At 38.4% G+C, this 18,088-nt stretch overlaps 1 protein-coding gene across 1 annotated transcript in view; it reads left to right on the top strand.

Annotated features, from left to right (window-relative positions):
* Positions 1-18,088, top strand: part of CHM (CHM Rab escort protein) — a 260,707-nt gene that overhangs the window by 172,757 nt on the left and 69,862 nt on the right. The window contains exon 12 of the mRNA XM_043570858.1: positions 16,525-16,621. Coding sequence (XP_043426793.1) covers positions 16,525-16,621 — 97 coding nt within the window. The remainder of the gene's footprint in view (positions 1-16,524; positions 16,622-18,088) is intronic.

Raw genomic sequence — 18,088 nt, 5'->3', positions numbered from 1 at the left:
GTATAGATTTATTTTTTTTTTAATTTATGTCCAAGTTAGTTAGCATATAGTGCAACAATGATTTAAGGGGTAGATTCCTTAATGCCCCTTACCCATTTAGCCCATCCCACCTCCCACAACCCCTCCAGTAACCCTCTGTTTGTTCTCCATATTTAAGACTCTCTTATGTTTTGTCCCCCTCCCTGTTTTTATATTATTTTTCTTCCCTTCCCTTGTGTTCATCTTTCTGTGTCTTAAAGTCCTCATATGAGGGAAGTTATATGATATTTGTCTTTCTCTGATGAATTTGCTTGGCATAATACCCTCTAGTTCTATCTGCATAGTTGCAAATGGAAAGATTTCATTCTTTTTGATTGCGAAGTAATACTCCATTGTATATATATATACCACATCTTCTTTATCCATTCATCCATTGATGGACATTTGGGCTCTTTCCATACTTTGGCTATTGTTCATAGTGCTGCTATGGACATTGGGGTGCATGTGTGCCATTCAAACAGCATACCTGCATCCGTTGGATAAATACCTAGTAGTGCAATTGCTGGGTCATAGGGTAGTTCTATTTTTAGTTTTTTGAGGAACCTCCATACTGTTTTCCAGAGTGGTTGCACCAGTTTGCATTCCCACCAGCAGTGCAAAAGAGATCCTCTTTCTCCACATCCTCACCAACATCTGTTGTTCCCTGAGTTGTTAATGTTAGCCACTCTGGCAGGTGTGAGGTGGTATCTCATTGTGGTTTTGATTTTTATTTCCCTCATGATGAGTAATGTGGAGCATTTTTTCATGAGTTGGTTAGCCATTTGGATGTCTTCCTTGAGGAAGTATCTATTCATGTCTTTTGCCCATTTCTTCACTGGATTACTTGTTTTTGGGGTATTGAGTTTGTTAAGTTCTTTATAGATTTTGGATACTAACACTTTATCTAATATGTTGTTTGCAAATATCTTCTCCCATTCTGTCAGTTGCCTTTTAGTTTTTCTGATTGTTTCCTTTGCTGTGCAGAAGCTTTTTATTTTGATGAGGTCCCAATGGTTGATTTTTGCTTTTGTTTCTCTTGACTCTGGAAACCTGTTGCGTTAAAAGTGGCTGCGGCCAAGATCAAAGAGGTTTTTGCCTGCTTTCTCCTTGAGGATTTTGATGGCTTCCTGTCTTACATTTTGAGTTTGTTTTTGTGTATGGTGTAAGAAAGTGGTCCGGGTTCATTCTTCTGCATGTTGCTGTCCAGTTTTCCCAGCACTTGTTGCTGAAGAGACTGTCTTTATTCCATTGGATATTCTTTCCTACTTTGTCAAAGATTAGTTGGCCTTATGTTTGTGGGTCCATTTTTGGGTCCTCTATTCTGTTCTATTGATCTGAGTGTCTGTTTTTATACCAGTACCCTACTGTCTTGATGATTTCAGCTTTCTAATACAGCTTGAAGTCTGGGATTGTGATGTCTCCTGCTTTGGTTTTCTTTTTCAAGATTGCTTTGGCTATTCGGGGTGTTTTGGGGTTCCATAAAAATTTTAGGATTATTTTTTTCTAGCTCTGTGAAGAAGACTGGTGTTATTTTGATTGGGATTACATTGAATATGTAGATTGCTTTAGGTAGTATCGACATTTTAACGATATTTGTTCTTCCTATCCAGGAGCAGGGAATTTTTTTTCCATTTTTTTGTGTCTTCTTCAATTTCCTTCATAAGCTTTCTATAGTTTTCAGTGTATAGATTTTTCACCTCTTTGGTTAGATTTATTCCTAGGTATTTTATGGTTTTTGGTGCAATTGTCAATGGGATCAATTCCTTGATTTCTCTTTCTGTTGTTTCATCGTTGGTGTATAGGAATGCAACTGATTTCTGTACACTGATTTTATATCCTGCGACTTTTCTGAATTCATGGATCAGTTCTATCAGTTTTTTGGTGGAATATTTAGGGTTTTCCATATACAGTATCATGTTATCTGCGAAGAGTGAGAGTTTGACCTCCTCCTGGTCGATTTGGATGCCTTTTATTTCTTTGTGTTTTCTGATTGCAGAGGTTAAGACTTCCAATGCTATGTTGAATAACAGTGGTGAGAGTGGACATCCCTGTCTTGTTCCTGACCTTAGTGGGGAAGCGCTCAGTTTTTCCCCATTGAGGATGATATTAGCGTTGGGTCATTCATATATGGCTTTTTATGGTCTTGAGTTATGGTCCTTCTATCCCTACTTTGTTAAGGGTTTTTATCAAGAAAGGATGCTGTATTTAGTCAAATGCTTTGTCTGCATCTATTGAGAGGATCATATGGTTCTTGTCCTTTTTTTATTCATGTGATGAATCACATTGATTGTTTTGCAGATATTGAACCAGCCCTGCATCCCAGGTATAAATCCCACTTGGACGTGGTGAATAATTTCTTTAATGTATTGCTGTATCTGGTTGGCTAATATCATCTTGAGGGTTTTTACATCCATGTTCATCAGGGAAATTGGTCTCTAGTTCTCTTTTTTAGTGTGTCTTTGGTTTTAGAATCATGGTAATGCTGGTTTCATAGAAAGCGTTTGGAAGTTTTCCTTCCATTTCTATTTTTTGAAACATTTTCAAGAGAATAGGTGTTAACTTTTCCTTAAATGTTTGGTAGAATCCCCCTGGAAAGCCATCTGGCCCTGGACTCTTGTTTTTTTTTTTTTTTTTTTTTTTTTGGAGATTTTTGATTACTAATTCGATTTCCTTACTGATTATGGGTCTGTTCAAATTTTCTGTTTCTTCCTGTTTCAGTTTTGGTAGTGTATATGTTTCTAGGAATTTGTCCATTTCTTTCAGATTGCCCATTTTATTGGCATATAATTGCTCATAATATTCTCATTATTGTTTTTATTTCTGCTGTGTTGGTTATGATCTCTCCTCTTTCATCTTGATTTTATTTATTTGGGTCCTTTCCTTTTTCTTCTTGATGAAACTGGCTAGTGGTTTATCAGTTTTGGTAATTCTTTCAAAGAACCATCTTCTGGTTTCATTGATCTGTTCTATTTTTTTGGTTTCAATAGCATTGACTGCTGTTCTGATCTTTATTATTTCCTGTCTTCTGCTGGTTTTGGGTTTTATTTGCTGTTCTTTTTCCAGCTCTTTAAGGTGTAAGGTTGGGTTGTATATCTGAGACCTTTCTTCCTTCTTTACGAAGACGTGGATTGCTGTATACTTTCCTCTTATAACCGCCTTTGCTGCGTCCCAGAGGTTTTGGGTTGTAGTGTTGTCATTTTCCTTGGCTTCCATGTACTTTTAATTTCCTCTTTAACATCTTGGTTAGCCCATTCATTCTTCAGTAGGATGTTCTTTAGTCTCCAAGTATTTGTTACCTTTCCAAATTTTTTCTTGTGGTTGATTACAAGTTTCATAGTGTTGTGGTCTAAAAATACGCACTGTATATTCTTGATCTTTTTGTACTTGTTGAGGGCTGATTTGTGTCCCAGTATATAGTCCATTCTGGAGAACGTTCCATGTTCATTGGAGAAGAATGTATATTCCACTGCTTTAGGATAAAATATGTCCAATTTATCTGTTAAGTTCATCTTTTCCAGTGTGTCATTCAAAGCCATTGTTTCCCTGTTCATTTTCTGATTAGATGATCTGTCCATTGTAAGTGGGGTGTTGAAGTCCCGTACTCTTATGGTATTATTATCAATGAGTTTCTTTATGTTTGTGATTAATTGATTTGTATCTTTGAGTGTTTCCACATTTGGAACCTAAATGTTTACAATTGTTAGGTCTTCTTGGTGGGTAGACCCCTTTATTATTTTATAATGCCCTTCTTCATCTCTTGTTACAGTCTTTATTTTGAAGTCTAGATTATCTGATATAAGCTTAACTGCTTTGGCTTTCTTTTGTTGGTCATTAGCATGAGATGGTTCTCCATCCCCTTGCTTTCAATCTGAAGGCGTCTTTAGGTCTAAAGTGGGTCTCTTGTAAACAGCATATAGATGGATCTTGTTTTCTTATCCATTCTGTTACCCTGTGCCTTTTGATTGGAGCCTTGAGTCCATTGACGTTTGAGTGAGTACTGAAGGCTATGAATTTATTGCCATTATGTTACTTGTAGTGTTGGAGTTTCTGGTGGTGTTCTCTGGTCCTTTCTACTCTTTGTTGCTTTTGGTATTTATTTATTTACTTACTTATTTACTTACTTACTTACTTATATATTTCATCTTTTCTCCCCTCAGAGAGTTCTCATTAAAATTTCTTGCAGGGCTGGTTTAGTGCTCAAGAACTCTTTTAATTTTTGTTTGGGAAACTTTTAATCTCTCCTTCTATTGTGAATGACAACCTTGCTGTACAAAGAATTCTTGGTTGCATGTTTTTCTGATTCAACACATTGAATATGTCCTGCCACTCCCTTCTGGCCTGCCAAGTTTCTGTGGATAGGTCTGCTGCAAACCTGATCTGTCTTCCCTTGTAAGTTAAGGACTTTTTTCCCTTGCTGCTTTCATGATTCTTTCCTTGCTTGAGTATTTTGTGAATTTGACTATGATCTGCCTTGTTGATGGTCCTTTTTTGTTGAATCTAATGGGAGTCCTCTGTGTTTCCTGGATTTGATGTCTTCCTTTCCCCAGGTTAGGAAAGTTTTTTGCTATGATTTGCTCACATAACTCTTCTACCCCTTTTTTCTCTCTCTTCATCTTCTGGGACCCCTATGATTCTGATGTTGTTCCTTTTTAATGAGTCACTGATTTATCTAATTCTTAAATCGTGCTCTTTTGCCTTAGTCTCCATCTTTTTTTCTGCTTGATTATTCTCCATGAGTTTATCCTCTATATCACTGATTATCTGCTCTGACTCATACATCCTTGCTGCCATGGCAACCAATCGAGATTGCAGCTCAGTTACAACATTTTTTACTTCATCCTGACTAGCTTTTACTTCTTTTACGTCTGTAGATTCGGGTTCTAATCTATTTTCAATCCCATCTAGTATTCTTCTTATTGTGATTCTAAATTCTGGTTCAGACATCTTGCTTTTATCTGTGTTAGATAAGTTTGTGGCTGTCATTTCTTCCTGCTTTTTCTTTTGGGGTGAATTTCTTCGTTTTGTCATTTTGAAGAGAGAAAAGGAATTAATGAGGTAACAAAATTTTAAAATTAAAAAAATTAAAATTAAAAAATTAAAAACAAGAAACACACACACAAAATGAAATAAATGATGCTATATCCTAGGTGTGCTTTGGTGTAGGTGTTGAAAGGGGCTTGACAGATTAGAGATAAAGTCAAGAAAAAAAATGGAAATCGTTTGAAAATTTGGAAAAACATATACACTGAAATAGAATAAAATGAAATGGTATAAGTAAAATAGAGTTTGAAAAAATTTACACAAAATAAAAAATATAGTAGAAAAAATTTAAAGAAAAATATTTTTAATAAAATTGAAAATAAAAATATTTTTCTCTTTCTGAATTCAAGAAAAAAGAAACGAAAAAGAGAAAAAAAAAATTGAATAGATCGACCAGCAAACAGACTGAAATACAATTGAAATTACTTCTTTTTCCCCTAGAAGTCATACTATGATGTGACTGATAGTCTGTAAACTAAGCAGGCCAAGAGACTTGTGTTCCTGAAAGGGGAGGTTGGCCCAGTTGGTGGAGCTTGGTGTAATGGTTCCGTTCTCCACTAGATGGCGCTGCTTAGCTTACTTGGGTTTATTGTTGTGGTGCTTGTAGGTGTGTATGTGCATGTGCGGGAGCAGTGAAAATGGTGTCTCCCAGCTACCCAGTCTGTAGTATCGGAACTCTGTTCTCACTGAGCAGCAATCGTGCACCCATCCTTTGTATTCATCTTCCATCCACTCTCCGCTTTTACATTGTCCGTGACCAAGCCCCAGGCAGCACCTCCCTGTTGAGTTTTATCTCAGATGCGGCTTTTTTTCCCAACCCCTTACTTCTGAGGCACTGCAGCTTTGATCTGTTCTGCCCCTCTGCAGAAGGGTCTCACCTAGCAAATGGCCAAGTGCCAGCCACACCAAGTAATGTTCACGGGACCCTGCTGCTGCCGATGCCCAGAGAATGTGGCTGGGTGCCAGTCTTCCCCAGAAAAAGTTCACGCGATCGTGTGGCAGCAGCGTTTCAGGGATTATGGCAAATCGCAACATGTATCTGGCACCAGGCTTCACCCCCAACAACCTTGTTCCAGCACCAGCATATGTGGTTATTCTCCCGGGTCTACTGGGGCCTTTGCCTGTGGGGGAGCCATACAGCCTCAACCAGATGTCCTCCCAGCTTGGGAACCACCTCTCCCCATGTGGCCTAAAGCCCCCTGGACTTCACTCTGCTCCCAGGGATTTGCCCTTCCCACCAGATCACTGCCAGGTATCGAGTTGTGGAGTTTCAGACTCTGTGCTCCCCCTGTTTATAGGGTCTTAATGGAATTTAAGCCCTCTCCTTTCTCCTTTCTCCTTTCTCCCTTGTCGTTCAGTCCCTGCGGCTTTTGTACTATTCCGCTTTCTCTCCAGCCGCTTTTGGCGGGGGGGGGGGGTCCTTTTTCCCGTACTCCCCCCTTTCCTCCCCCCCCATCTCTGTCCTCTCTCTGCAAGCAAAAACAGCTCCCTGCTCTCTGTGGCTTGTCTCTCCCCCAGTCCACCTCTCTGTGCTGCGTACCTGCTGAGTTGTGTGGTTCACGTTGTACAGATTGTCATGTTAATCCTCAAATCAGTTTTCTAGGCGTGCAGGATGGTTTAGCGTTGATCTGGCTGTATTTCATGGACGTGAGACACAAAAAAAATTTCCATGCTGTTCCGCTATCTTGGCTCTTCCCTATCAGGCTTTTCTTTTCTTTAAAGAAGAAAAGTATGTATTTCTTTAAAGAAGAAGTGGATATTTCAACTGATGCTGTGGAGGTAGTAAAAAGGGAGGGAGAGTTTGAAGATATCCAGGAGAAAAGGAAGATAACTGATGCAGCAAGGTCCAGGTAAAGGTGGGGAGTATGAGATTCAGAGAACAGGTAAAACCGTTGACCTTAGAGGGGATGTGAGACACTTGCAATAAGAGGATGAATGGAGGATGTTTGTAGGTCTGGGAGTTTCCATCTAATGGAATCCATTTACTCTTTAAATTACGAAGTGAGGTCATCTCCTGAGAATTGAGGTGTAAGTGTCGGGAACAGGTCAAAGCTCAAGGAAAGATATACAGTAATAACTGTGGGGAGTTGGAGTATGGCCTCTCTCATTGTCAGATGGCTGCACAGTGTTGATTGCCGAATTGAGCCTGGTGGTTATGGGTGTATGGTGGCATTAATCTGCCCCTATCCTTTCAGCTCTTCCATTCTCTTACCCCACTTAATCTTCTCAGTGATCTGTTAAGAGACCTACAATTCCTTGTCCTCTCCTTTTCCTCCTAGTTTACCATTCTTCCCTCTTCCTTTTTCATGTCCTGGTCCCCGTGGTGGATTTTCTGAACTGCCCTTCCCCCAACACCTTCAATTCCTATGTAGCCATGTTCTTCCACTGTACCCACAGAGGAAAATTTTGTCTCTGGATGAGTCTATAATTTACATCTGGATCACAGAAGGATACTTGAGAAAACCACACATCCACACAGACTGGCACTCCCACAGAGTCAGGGTTGCCAATCTCATTCAGCTAGACCGTTGCTACCACCAGTTAGTTTATCCACTGGTCTCGGATAGCTCCCTCTTCCATTCCTCTCAGTGCCTAGTCCAAATCTTTACTGTTTTACCCACCCTCCTCTGTCTTAGCTCTTTCACCTCACCCCTCACTTCACTGAGAAAAGTAAGGCCCTACTAAGCACAATGGCCCTTGACCTCCTGCCCCACCACCCACAACTGATATACAAGTACAGAGAGTAATGACAGGGCTCCCCTCCTTGTCCAAGGCCAACCCCATTCATAAGTGCTCTTGATATACACACATGTGCACGCACACACACCACCCTGCATCTGTGTCCTGTCTTCTGCCTTTCTCTGCTACTGGTACCTTGCCTTCAACCTATATACATGTACTAGTATTTTGTTCCAAAATTAATATTAAAAAAAAATCTCCTTTTGCCCCCATCTCTAATTGTATCCCATCTCTCCCCTGATCTCATCAACATTTTCAAGACAGTGTCTATACTTGCTCCCTCCAGCTCCTTACCTCTCATCCATTTCTAGACCAGCCTGGCTTTTACCTCCACATTTCTACCACAATTTTTCTTGCTAAGTTTATTAATAACTTTATAATGGTCAGGAGCATAGGACAGTTTTTTTTTTTTTTTCTATTAGGTCTTTTCTGGTACATTTGACAATGTTGATTATTACCTTTTTCTTGAAACTCTATACTCCTTGGCTTCCATGATAGTGTGCTCTCCTGGTTCTCATAACTCTCTGAATAGTCCATCTCTGCTTCTTTTAAGGGCTCTATCCTCTTAAATATTGGGGCTCCCCCAGGTTCTCACTTCAACCCACATTATCTCTTGCTCTATGCACACTTGCTGCTTTCCATGTACTTACATAATTCCAACTCTGCATAAATGTTGGTGACAGCTACTTCTTTATCTCCCAGGAATGTTGGTCAAACTTCTTGCTGGACATCTATCCCAAAGTCCCCTCAAATTGAACATACTCAGAACTTAACTCACCATTTTCCCTCTCAAAACTACTTATCCAGTGTTCCCTGCCTTCCTGAGAAGCACTGATGTCCTTCCAACTAACAATTTCTTCCTCCCATCTCTGGTATCCCCTGAGCCTCCAGGTCCTCTCATTGTACTTCCTTGAATTGGCTCCAATATGCTTTTCCTCTCAGTTCTTATTCTCACTTCTCTGGTTTCAGAACTCATCTCTGCCTTCTAACTGGTTGTTCCTCCTCTCATCTTGTCTCCTTCAGATCCATCCTCTAAAGAGCTATCAGAGTGATCAGTCTAAAAGTGTACATTTATACTTCTCTTTGTTTCCTATATTGGCTTCCTTCCTCTTTGTAAATTTTGAAGCATATGTGATGAACCTTAAAGAGAGGAAAGGGTAGGTGTAAGTCTAAGTAAATTTTATGAAAGTGATACTAGAGAGTTGAGGGTATTCCCTTTTGATGGCTTTTCCTAATCTCTATGAGTTTTAAGACAGTTACCTTTCAGAGTTCAAGACACAGAAGGTACTGTGGTTGGGGTTACTGATTGTATTTAAATTTTTTAAAAATTAGACATTATGGTTGTAGGAAACAAAAGAAATATAGGCATACCTCAAAGGTTTTGTGAGTCCAGTTCTAGACCACCGCAGTAAAGTGAATGTCACAATAAAGCAAGTCAAATGATTTTTTTTTTTTAGTTTCTCAGTTCATATAAAATTATGTTTACACTATACTGTGGCCTATTAAGTGTTCAGTATAGCATTATGTATAAAAAATGTACTTACCTTAAAAATACTTGATTTCTAAACAATCCCAACTATCATCTGAGCTTTCAGTGAGTTCTAATCCTTTTGCTGGTGGAGGGTTTTGCCTTGATGTTGATGGCTACTGACTGATCAGGGTGGTGGTTACTAAAGGTTTGGGTGGCAGTGACAATTTCCTAAAATGAGACAACAATAAACCTTGCTGCATCAATTGACTCTTCTTTTATGAATGGTTTCTCTGTAGCATACAATGCTGTTTGATAGCATTTTACCCACCATAGACGTTCTTTGAAAATTGGAGTCAATCCTTCAAAATTTGTTGCTGCTTTATCAACTAAGTTTATGTAGTATGTAAACCCTTTGTTGTCATTTCAACAATCTTCACAGCATCTTTGTCAGAAGTAGATTCCATCTCAAGAACTACTTTCTTTGCTCATCCATAAGAAGCAACTCCTCTGTTGTTAAAGCTTTATCATGAGATTGTAGCCATTTAGTTACTTCTTCAGACTCCACCTCTAATTCTAGTTCTCTTGCTATGTCCACCACATCTGCAGTTCCACTGCAGACTCCTCCACTGAAGACTTGAACCCTGAAATTCATTCATGAGGGCTGGAATCAACTTTCTCCAAACTCCTGTTAATGTTGATATTTTGAACTCTTCCTGTGAATCATGAGTGTTCTCAATGGCATCTTAAATGGTGAATCCTTTCCCGAAGGTTTTCAAATTACTTTGCCCACATCCATCAAGGGAATCACTGTCTATGGCAGGTATAGTTTGACAAAATGCATTTCTTACATAATAAGACTTGAAAGTCAAAATTCCTTGTGGATCCATGTACTGCAGAAAAGATGTTTGATAGGTAAAGATAGGATTGAGTATGTAGAAAGGGAGATGCTAGGACTTGAAGATCCCAGGGAGCAAAGCCACATCTTTTAAAACAATGCTGGAAACATCCATGAGAAAAACTCCCTCAGGTGTAAAGTTTTTCTTAAGAATGTAACAAATACCACCTACTCACACTTCATGTTTCCCTCAGGAATAAACAACTCATCACCAACAGGTATCTTTTTTTTTTCCTAAAAAGAAACCAAAAAGAAGAGGAGGAACAGACCAAAACCCTATAAAATAAAGTTGCTTGCTTATACTCAGGGGTATTCACTTTCAGATGCCCCCTCTCTGTAGAGAGATCTTTCATACTATTCTTACCTTCTGATCTTACACTCTGATAAACTTTTGCCTGCTGCTCATTTTATTCTGTGTCCACCTCCTCATTCTTTGAATTGGCTAAACAACGAGCCCTGGCATTGAGGTATTTATTCTGCAAAATGTGTTAGCAAGCATGAAAACAACATTAATCTTGTTGTACATCTCCATCAGAGCTCTTGGGTGACCAGGTTCTTTGTCAATGAGCAGTCATATTTTGAAAGGAATCTTTTTTCTGAGTAGTAGGTCTCAACAGTGGGCATAAAATACTCAGTAAACTATGTTGTATCATCCAGGCTTTCTTGTTCCATTTACAGAGCAGAGGGAGAATAGATTTAAAATAATTCTTAAAGGCCCTAGGATTACTAGAATGATAAATAAGCATTGGCTTCAACTTAAAGTCACCAGCTACATTAGCCTTTAACAAGAGAGTCAGCCTGTCCTTTGAAGCTTTAAAGCCAGATGTTGACTTCTCTTCTGTAGCAATGAAAGTCCTAGATGACATCTTCTTCCAATAGAATGCTATTCAATATCTGGAAAATCGGTACTGTAGTGTAGTCACCTTCATGAATTATCTTAGTTACATCTTCTGGATAACTTGCTGCAGCTTCTATATTAGTACTTGCTGTTTCACCTTGCACTTTTTTAAAAAGTTTAAATTCAAGTTAGTTAACATACAGTGTACTTTTGGCTTCAGGAGTAGAGCCCAGTGATTCATCTCTTATATAGGACACCCAGTATTCATCCCAACAAGTGCCTTCCTTAATACCCATCACCCATTTAATCCATCCCCCCCCCCACCTCCCCTACAGGAACCCTCAGTTTGTTCTCTGTATTTAAGAGTCTCTTATGCAAAAGGGTTCCCCTATCTCCACATCCTCACCAACATTTGTTGTTCCCTGTGTTAATTTTATCGTTCCTGACACGTGTGAGGTGGTATCTCATTGCAGTTTTGATTTGTATTTCCCTGATGATGAGTGATTTGGACATCTTTTCATGTGTCTGTTGGCCATCTGTATGTATTCTTTGGAAAATGTCTATTAATGTCTTCTACCCATTTCTTCACTGGATTATCTGTTTTATGGGTGTTGAATTTGATAAGTTATTTTTGACACTAACCCTTTATCCATTACGTCATTTTCAAATATCTTCTCCCATTCCATAAGATGCCTTTTAGTTTTATTGATTGTTTCCTTAGCTGTGTAGAAGCTTTTTATATTGATGAGGTCCCAATAGTTCATTTTTGTTTTTATTTCCCTTGATTTTGGAGACATGACCTGAGGTCGAGGTCAAAGAGGTTGCTGCCTGTTTTCTCCTGTAGGATTTTGATGGTTTTCTGTCTCACATTTTAGGTCTTTCATCCATTTTGAATTTACTTTTTGTATGGTGTAAGAAAGTGGTCCAGTTTCATTCTTCTCCATGTTGCTGTCCAGTTCTCCCAGCACCATTTGCTAAAGAGACTATCTTTTTTTTTTTTTTCATTGGATACTCTTTCCTGCTTTGTCAAAGATTAGTTGGCCATATATTTGTGGGTCCATTTTTAGGTTCTCTATTCCATTGGTCTAGGTATCTGTTTTTGTGGCAATACCATACTGTCTTGATGATTATAGCTTTGTAATACATCTTAAAGTCTGGAGTTGTGATACCTCCAGCTGTGGTTTTTGTTTTCAACATTACTTTGGCTATTTGGGGTCTTTCGTGGTTCCATACAAATTTTAGGGTTGTTTGTTCTAGCTCTGTGAAGATGCTGGTGTTATTTTGATAGGGATTGAATTGAATGTGTATAGATTGCTTTGGGTAGTATTTGTTTAACAATTTTTGTTCTTCCAATGAGCATGGAATATTTTTCTATTTTTTTGTGTCTTCTTCAAGGTCTTTCATAGCCTTTCTATAGTTTTCCGTATACAGATCTTTTACCTTTTTGGTTAGGTTCTAGATATAGCATTTTAAAAATACATCCTAACAAGTTATTAGGTCTTTGATCTCTGTAGCAGGGGTTTCTCTGCTGTCTTCTAAGCCTTTTTCAAGCCCAGCTATTAGTATTATGACTGTTGTTCTAAATTCTTGTTCAGATGTATTGTGTATATCTGTTTTGAGCAATTCTCTGGCTGTGATTTCTTCTTGAACTTCCTTTTGGGGAGAATTCCTCTATCTTGTCATTCTGGCAGTCTGTCTTTTATGTGTTTTAAAAACTTTTTATGTGTCCTTCACCTGAGACTACTGCTATATTAAAAAGGGACCATACAATGTCCAGGCCTGGCACTCCAGGAAGTACTTCTGTTGTGTGTTGCAGGTACTCTGCTGTTGGGTTCTGGCTGCCCAGTCCCACTGATCAGTCCTCTGCAGAGCTCCTCCTTGCTTGCAATGATGGAGTGTTTGGACCTTTAACTAGGTGTGCTTTGATTTCTTTGTTGAAGTAACCCTGGAAAAAAAAGGAGGTGGGGGGAGCCTGATGCTATAAAAAGAGAACAATGAAAGGGGAGAAAAGAAAACAAATAGAGAATTAAAACCTATAAGGTTGATTCCAAAGAAAGAGAAAGGAAAAGAAAGAAGAAAAAAAGCAAAAGAAAAGAGAAAAGATGGAACCCGAGTAGAACTAAAAAGCCTGATCAAAAAATATATATGTCTGTGTGTATATGTATGTGTAGATAGATAGCTAGATAGTGTATATATGTGTAGATAGATAGATATGACAAAAAACAAATCAGAAACTATAAGCCTGATTTGAAAAGAAAACAGAGAGGGAGGAAAGCAAGAAAGAAAAAAGAAAAAAATAAAAGGTTGTCTGTTGGTGCCTGAGGCTGGTGGCTGTGTTGGTCTGGAGGGAGTCTGTCTACATTGAGTAAGTTAGTCTTGCTCTAGTAAGTGAGCATTTGCTAGGCATGGAGGGGTAGGGTTTGTTCTAAGCGTGTACTGCCTCCACTGGTGACCACTGTGCTACTCTCTTAAGTCCCACTGTGTTGGTGTTAGGAAAATTTCCGTCACCCCAATCTCTCCTCCCGACTGGGCTCTCACCCCCTGCTGTTCAGGCAGCCCTCACTGAATAGCGAGGGCAGTCAGCTTGCCCTGCACCATTATTCTCCTGTGGCTTCCCCTTGGCACTCTGATGGGATTCAAATCCTGAAGTCTTAATGGACCCCGAATGGTGCAAATCCAGATCCACTCCCCTCCTCCAAGGATCCTACTGCTGAAAGGCCTTTGGCTGGCACCTGCAGAGTATTTTGTCCTTGGGGAGGCAATAAAACCTGTTTCCAAATAATCCAGGAAGGGTACTATTCTTTCCCAGTGCACCCTGGAGATCGTTACACCATGCTGTGCACTCCAGGGCCAGCTACCCACTCCCCAGGAGTGTGTGCCATTGCTCTACTCTTGAGAAAGTCATGCACTTCCAAAACCTTTGAGTTTCAGCTCCTAAGGTTATGTACAAAAAAGAACTGACACTCTCCATACTTCTCATTCCCCCCTCCATAGTCCATAGAGGTTTTCCTCTTGTGCTAACTCGATGCCATAATTTCACAACCCCTCTTTCTTTCTCTCCCTTTTGTCTCTCCACAGAAAGGGTTCCCTCCCCTCTGTGGCTATGCTGGTTTATTTCCCTCATTTCATATCCACGCACCTCACTCCTGCTAAGCTGTCCACCGTCCAACTGTGGAGATCCTTCTGCTGCTCCACAGATCAATTTCCTGGGTTTTCCAAGTGATCTGACCTCAAAACAGCTATGTTTAATGGACAAAGAAAATCCCGGTCCTCCTACTTCTCCATCATCTTCACCTTGCATTTTTATGTTACGGAGATGGCTTCCTTCCTTAAGCCTTCTGAACCAACCTTGGCTAGCTTCACACTTTTCTGTAACTTTCTCACTTCTCTCAGCCTTCATAGAATTAAAGAGAGTTAGGACCTTGCTCTGAATTAGACTTTGGCTTAAGGGAATGTGGTAGCCATTTTGATCCAGACCACTGAAACTTTCTCCATATCAACAATCTATCTCTTTACCTTTCTTACATTCTTATGTTGAGTAACACCTTTTACTTCCTTCAAGAACTTTTCCTCTGCATTTGCAACTTGGCTGTTCAGTACAAGAGGCCTAGCTTTTGGTCTGTCTTGGCTTTCAACATCCCTTTTTCACTTAAAAATAAGCTTAATTATTTCTAGCTTTTGATTTAAAGTATGAGATGTGCAACTCTTTCTTTCACTAGAATACTTAGAGGCTATTATAGAGTTAATAATTTGCCTAATTTCAGTATTATTGTGTCTTAGGGAATAGGGAGGCTTGAGGAGAGGGTAGAGACTGGGGAACATTGGCTGGTGAAGCAGTTGGAGTACACAAAGCATTTATCAATGAAATTTGCGGTTCTATATGTATGGGCTCAGTTCATGGAACCCCTAAACAATTACAATAGTGACATCAAAGATCACTGATCATACGTAACCATAAAAAATATAATAAAAAAGTTTGAAATATTGTGAGAATTACCAAAATGTGAATTAGAGATATTAAGTAAGCAAAATGCTGTTGGAAAAATGGTACCAGTAGATTTGCTCAATGCATGGTTGCCACAGACCTTCATATTTGTAAAAAAAAAAATAATGCAGTATTTGCAAAGTGTAATAAAGCAAAGCACAATAAAATGTGCTATGCCTGAATGTTGGTGCAGTTCCTACAATACCTTTCTGGCTTTAAACGTTTTTACTCATAATCATTTGATAATTATTATACATTAGATACATGTTTTACTGGTTCCTCTCTCTTTAAAGTACATTTTGTGTCATGGACATCCAGCAGCAAAAGGGCGTTAAGAGGAATATGGAGAACACAGTTTTGGGGACATCTTAAGCCCAAAAATGTACTTCTAAGTAATGTGATAGTAGAATATTCATGGTTATCAAAAGAATATCTGTTTTGAGAACTTCTAGGCATTTCCTGTATTGGCTATCAATGTGACATCACGAGTCAAAATCTAAGCATAGTGCTCACAGGTAAAAGTGTAAATTGGGCTCCACATTTTGACAAGTGTTTTATATATGAGAGAATATAGTTTTCTCAGATTGAAGATTAAATTGAGAATTAATATTGAAACTTTTGGTTTTATAGAGAAACATTGACCTGAGTGTCATTTTAATTATAAGGCCATGCAATATATTAGTAGTGCCTATAGCATATCAGCATACTGCATATCAATAAACATTAATTAATTAATACTTTAAATATTTATTTATTTATTTTGAGAGAGAGAGAGCCCTAGCAAGGGAAGGGCAGAGACAGAGGGAGAGAGAGCGTATCCTAAGCAGGCTCCCCTCTATCAGCACAGAGCCAGATGTAGTCAGTCAATCTCACAAACCGTGACATCATGACCTGAGCCAAAATCAATAGTCAGGTGCTCAACCAACTGAGGTACCCCAATAAACATTATTTTAAAATAATTTTCCATTTTACTTTAAATTCTGGGTTTCTAGTTTTAGTGCTGGAATCCTTAAATTAAAGACATTCATTTGGAAACATTTTGGTATATGTTTGGCTACACTGTTGACATATTACTTTGCTTATTTCAATATCTTTCAGGTTTGTAACATTTTTAAATTTTAACACTCTATACCTACTACTTTTAGCCATTATGAATAATCAAAATTAATATGATCTGTTTTCAAATACTGAAGTGCATATAATTCACAAGTAATGAGTCATAATTTAATCCTTTGAAAATAATAAGTGAAGAATTTAACAAATATTAAAGATATTTGAAACATTTCTTGTCCATGAATTAATTATATGAATGCAACATATGTGATATATAAGTATATAAATAATGCAGAAATTGGACATTCAGGCACATGTATATGTTACATGTTTCAAATTCTGTTCTAAAATCTTTACAAGCTAAATTTTTTCAAACATCATGGAGTTTGAAAAAAAGATAATTTGAGAGTTAACTAAACTCTAATGATAGAAGAATGAAAATGAGATCTACCCCTTATGTCTAATATTTTATTTCTACTTTTCAGATTTCCATTTTGACAGTGCCAGCAGTGGAGACAGGAACTTTTGCTGTTCGGGTCATTGAGTTATGTTCCTCAACAATGACATGCATGAAAGGCACATGTGAGCACAGTAGAATCTGGTTGTCTTATGTGTTTGTTTTGGGAGTAAAGGGGGACAACCATTGATAAAGTTGTCTGGGTTCTGATTATAGTTTTGCTATATATATATATATATATATATATATATATAGGCAATGTATATGTATATAGGCAATGTATATATATGTGTATATATATACATACACACACGTATATATATACACACACACACATATATATATACACACACACATATATATACACACACACACATATATATATACACACATGTATATATAAATATACATCCAAGTTAGTTAGCATATAGTGCAATAATGATTTCAGGAGTAAAATCCAGCGATTCATCCCCTACATTTAACACCCAGTGCTTATCCCAACAAGTGTCTTCCTGATGCCCCTTACCCATCTAGCTATCCCCCCACCCACAACCCCTCCAGCAACCCTGTTTGTTCTCTATATTTAAGAGTCTCTTATGTTTTCCACCTCCCTGTTTTTATATTATTTTTGCTTCCCTTCCCCTATGTTCATCTGTTTTGTGTCTTAAATCCCACACGAGTAAAGTCATATGATATTTGTATTTCTCTAATTTCACTTAGCATAATACCCTCCACTTCCATCCACATTGTTGGAAATGACAAGATTTCATTCTTTTTGATTGCTGAGTAATGTTCCATTGTATATATGTACCACATCTTCTTTATCCTTTCATCTGTGGATGGACATTTGGGCTCTTTCCATACTTTGGCTATTGTCAGTAGCCCTCCTATAAACATTGGGGTGAATGTGTCCCTTTGAAGCAGCACTCCTTTATCCTTTGGATAAAAACCTAGTGGTGCCATTGCACGGTCGTAGGGTAATTGTATTTTTTAACTTTTTGAGGAATCTCCATGCTGCTTTCCAGAGTGGCTGCACCAGTTTGCATTCCCACCAGTGCAAAAGAGTTCCCCTTTCTCCACATCCTCACCAACATCTGTTGTTGCCTGAGTTGTTAATTTTAGCTATTCTGACTGGTGTGAGGTGGTAACTCATTTTGGTTTTGATTTGTATTTCCCTCATGATGAGTGATGTTGAGCATTTTTTCATGTGTCTGTTAGCCATCTGGATGTCTTCTTTGGAAGTGTCTATTCATGCCTTCTGTACATTTATTAACTGGATTATTTGTTTTTTGGGTGTCGAGTTTGATAAGTTGTTTACAGATTTTGCATACTTACCTTTTATCTGATATGTCATTTGCAAATTATCTTCTTCCATTCCGTTGCAGTTGCCTTTTAGTTTTGCTGACTGTTTCCTTCATTGTGAAAAAGCTTTTTATCTTGATGAGGTCCCAGTAGTTCATTTTTGCTTTTGTTTCCCTTGCCTCCAGAAACGTGTCAAGTAAGAATTGCTATGACTGAGGTCAAATAGATTTTTGCCTGCTTTCTCCTCAAGGATTTTGATGGCTTCCTGTCTTACGTTTAGGCGTTTTATT

This window comes from Prionailurus bengalensis, chromosome X (genome assembly GCF_016509475.1).
Source record: "Prionailurus bengalensis isolate Pbe53 chromosome X, Fcat_Pben_1.1_paternal_pri, whole genome shotgun sequence".
NCBI classification, from domain to species: Eukaryota; Metazoa; Chordata; class Mammalia; order Carnivora; family Felidae; genus Prionailurus; species Prionailurus bengalensis.
Note: the sequence above shows the minus strand (reverse complement) of the source record. Positions and strands in the feature narration are given on the sequence as shown.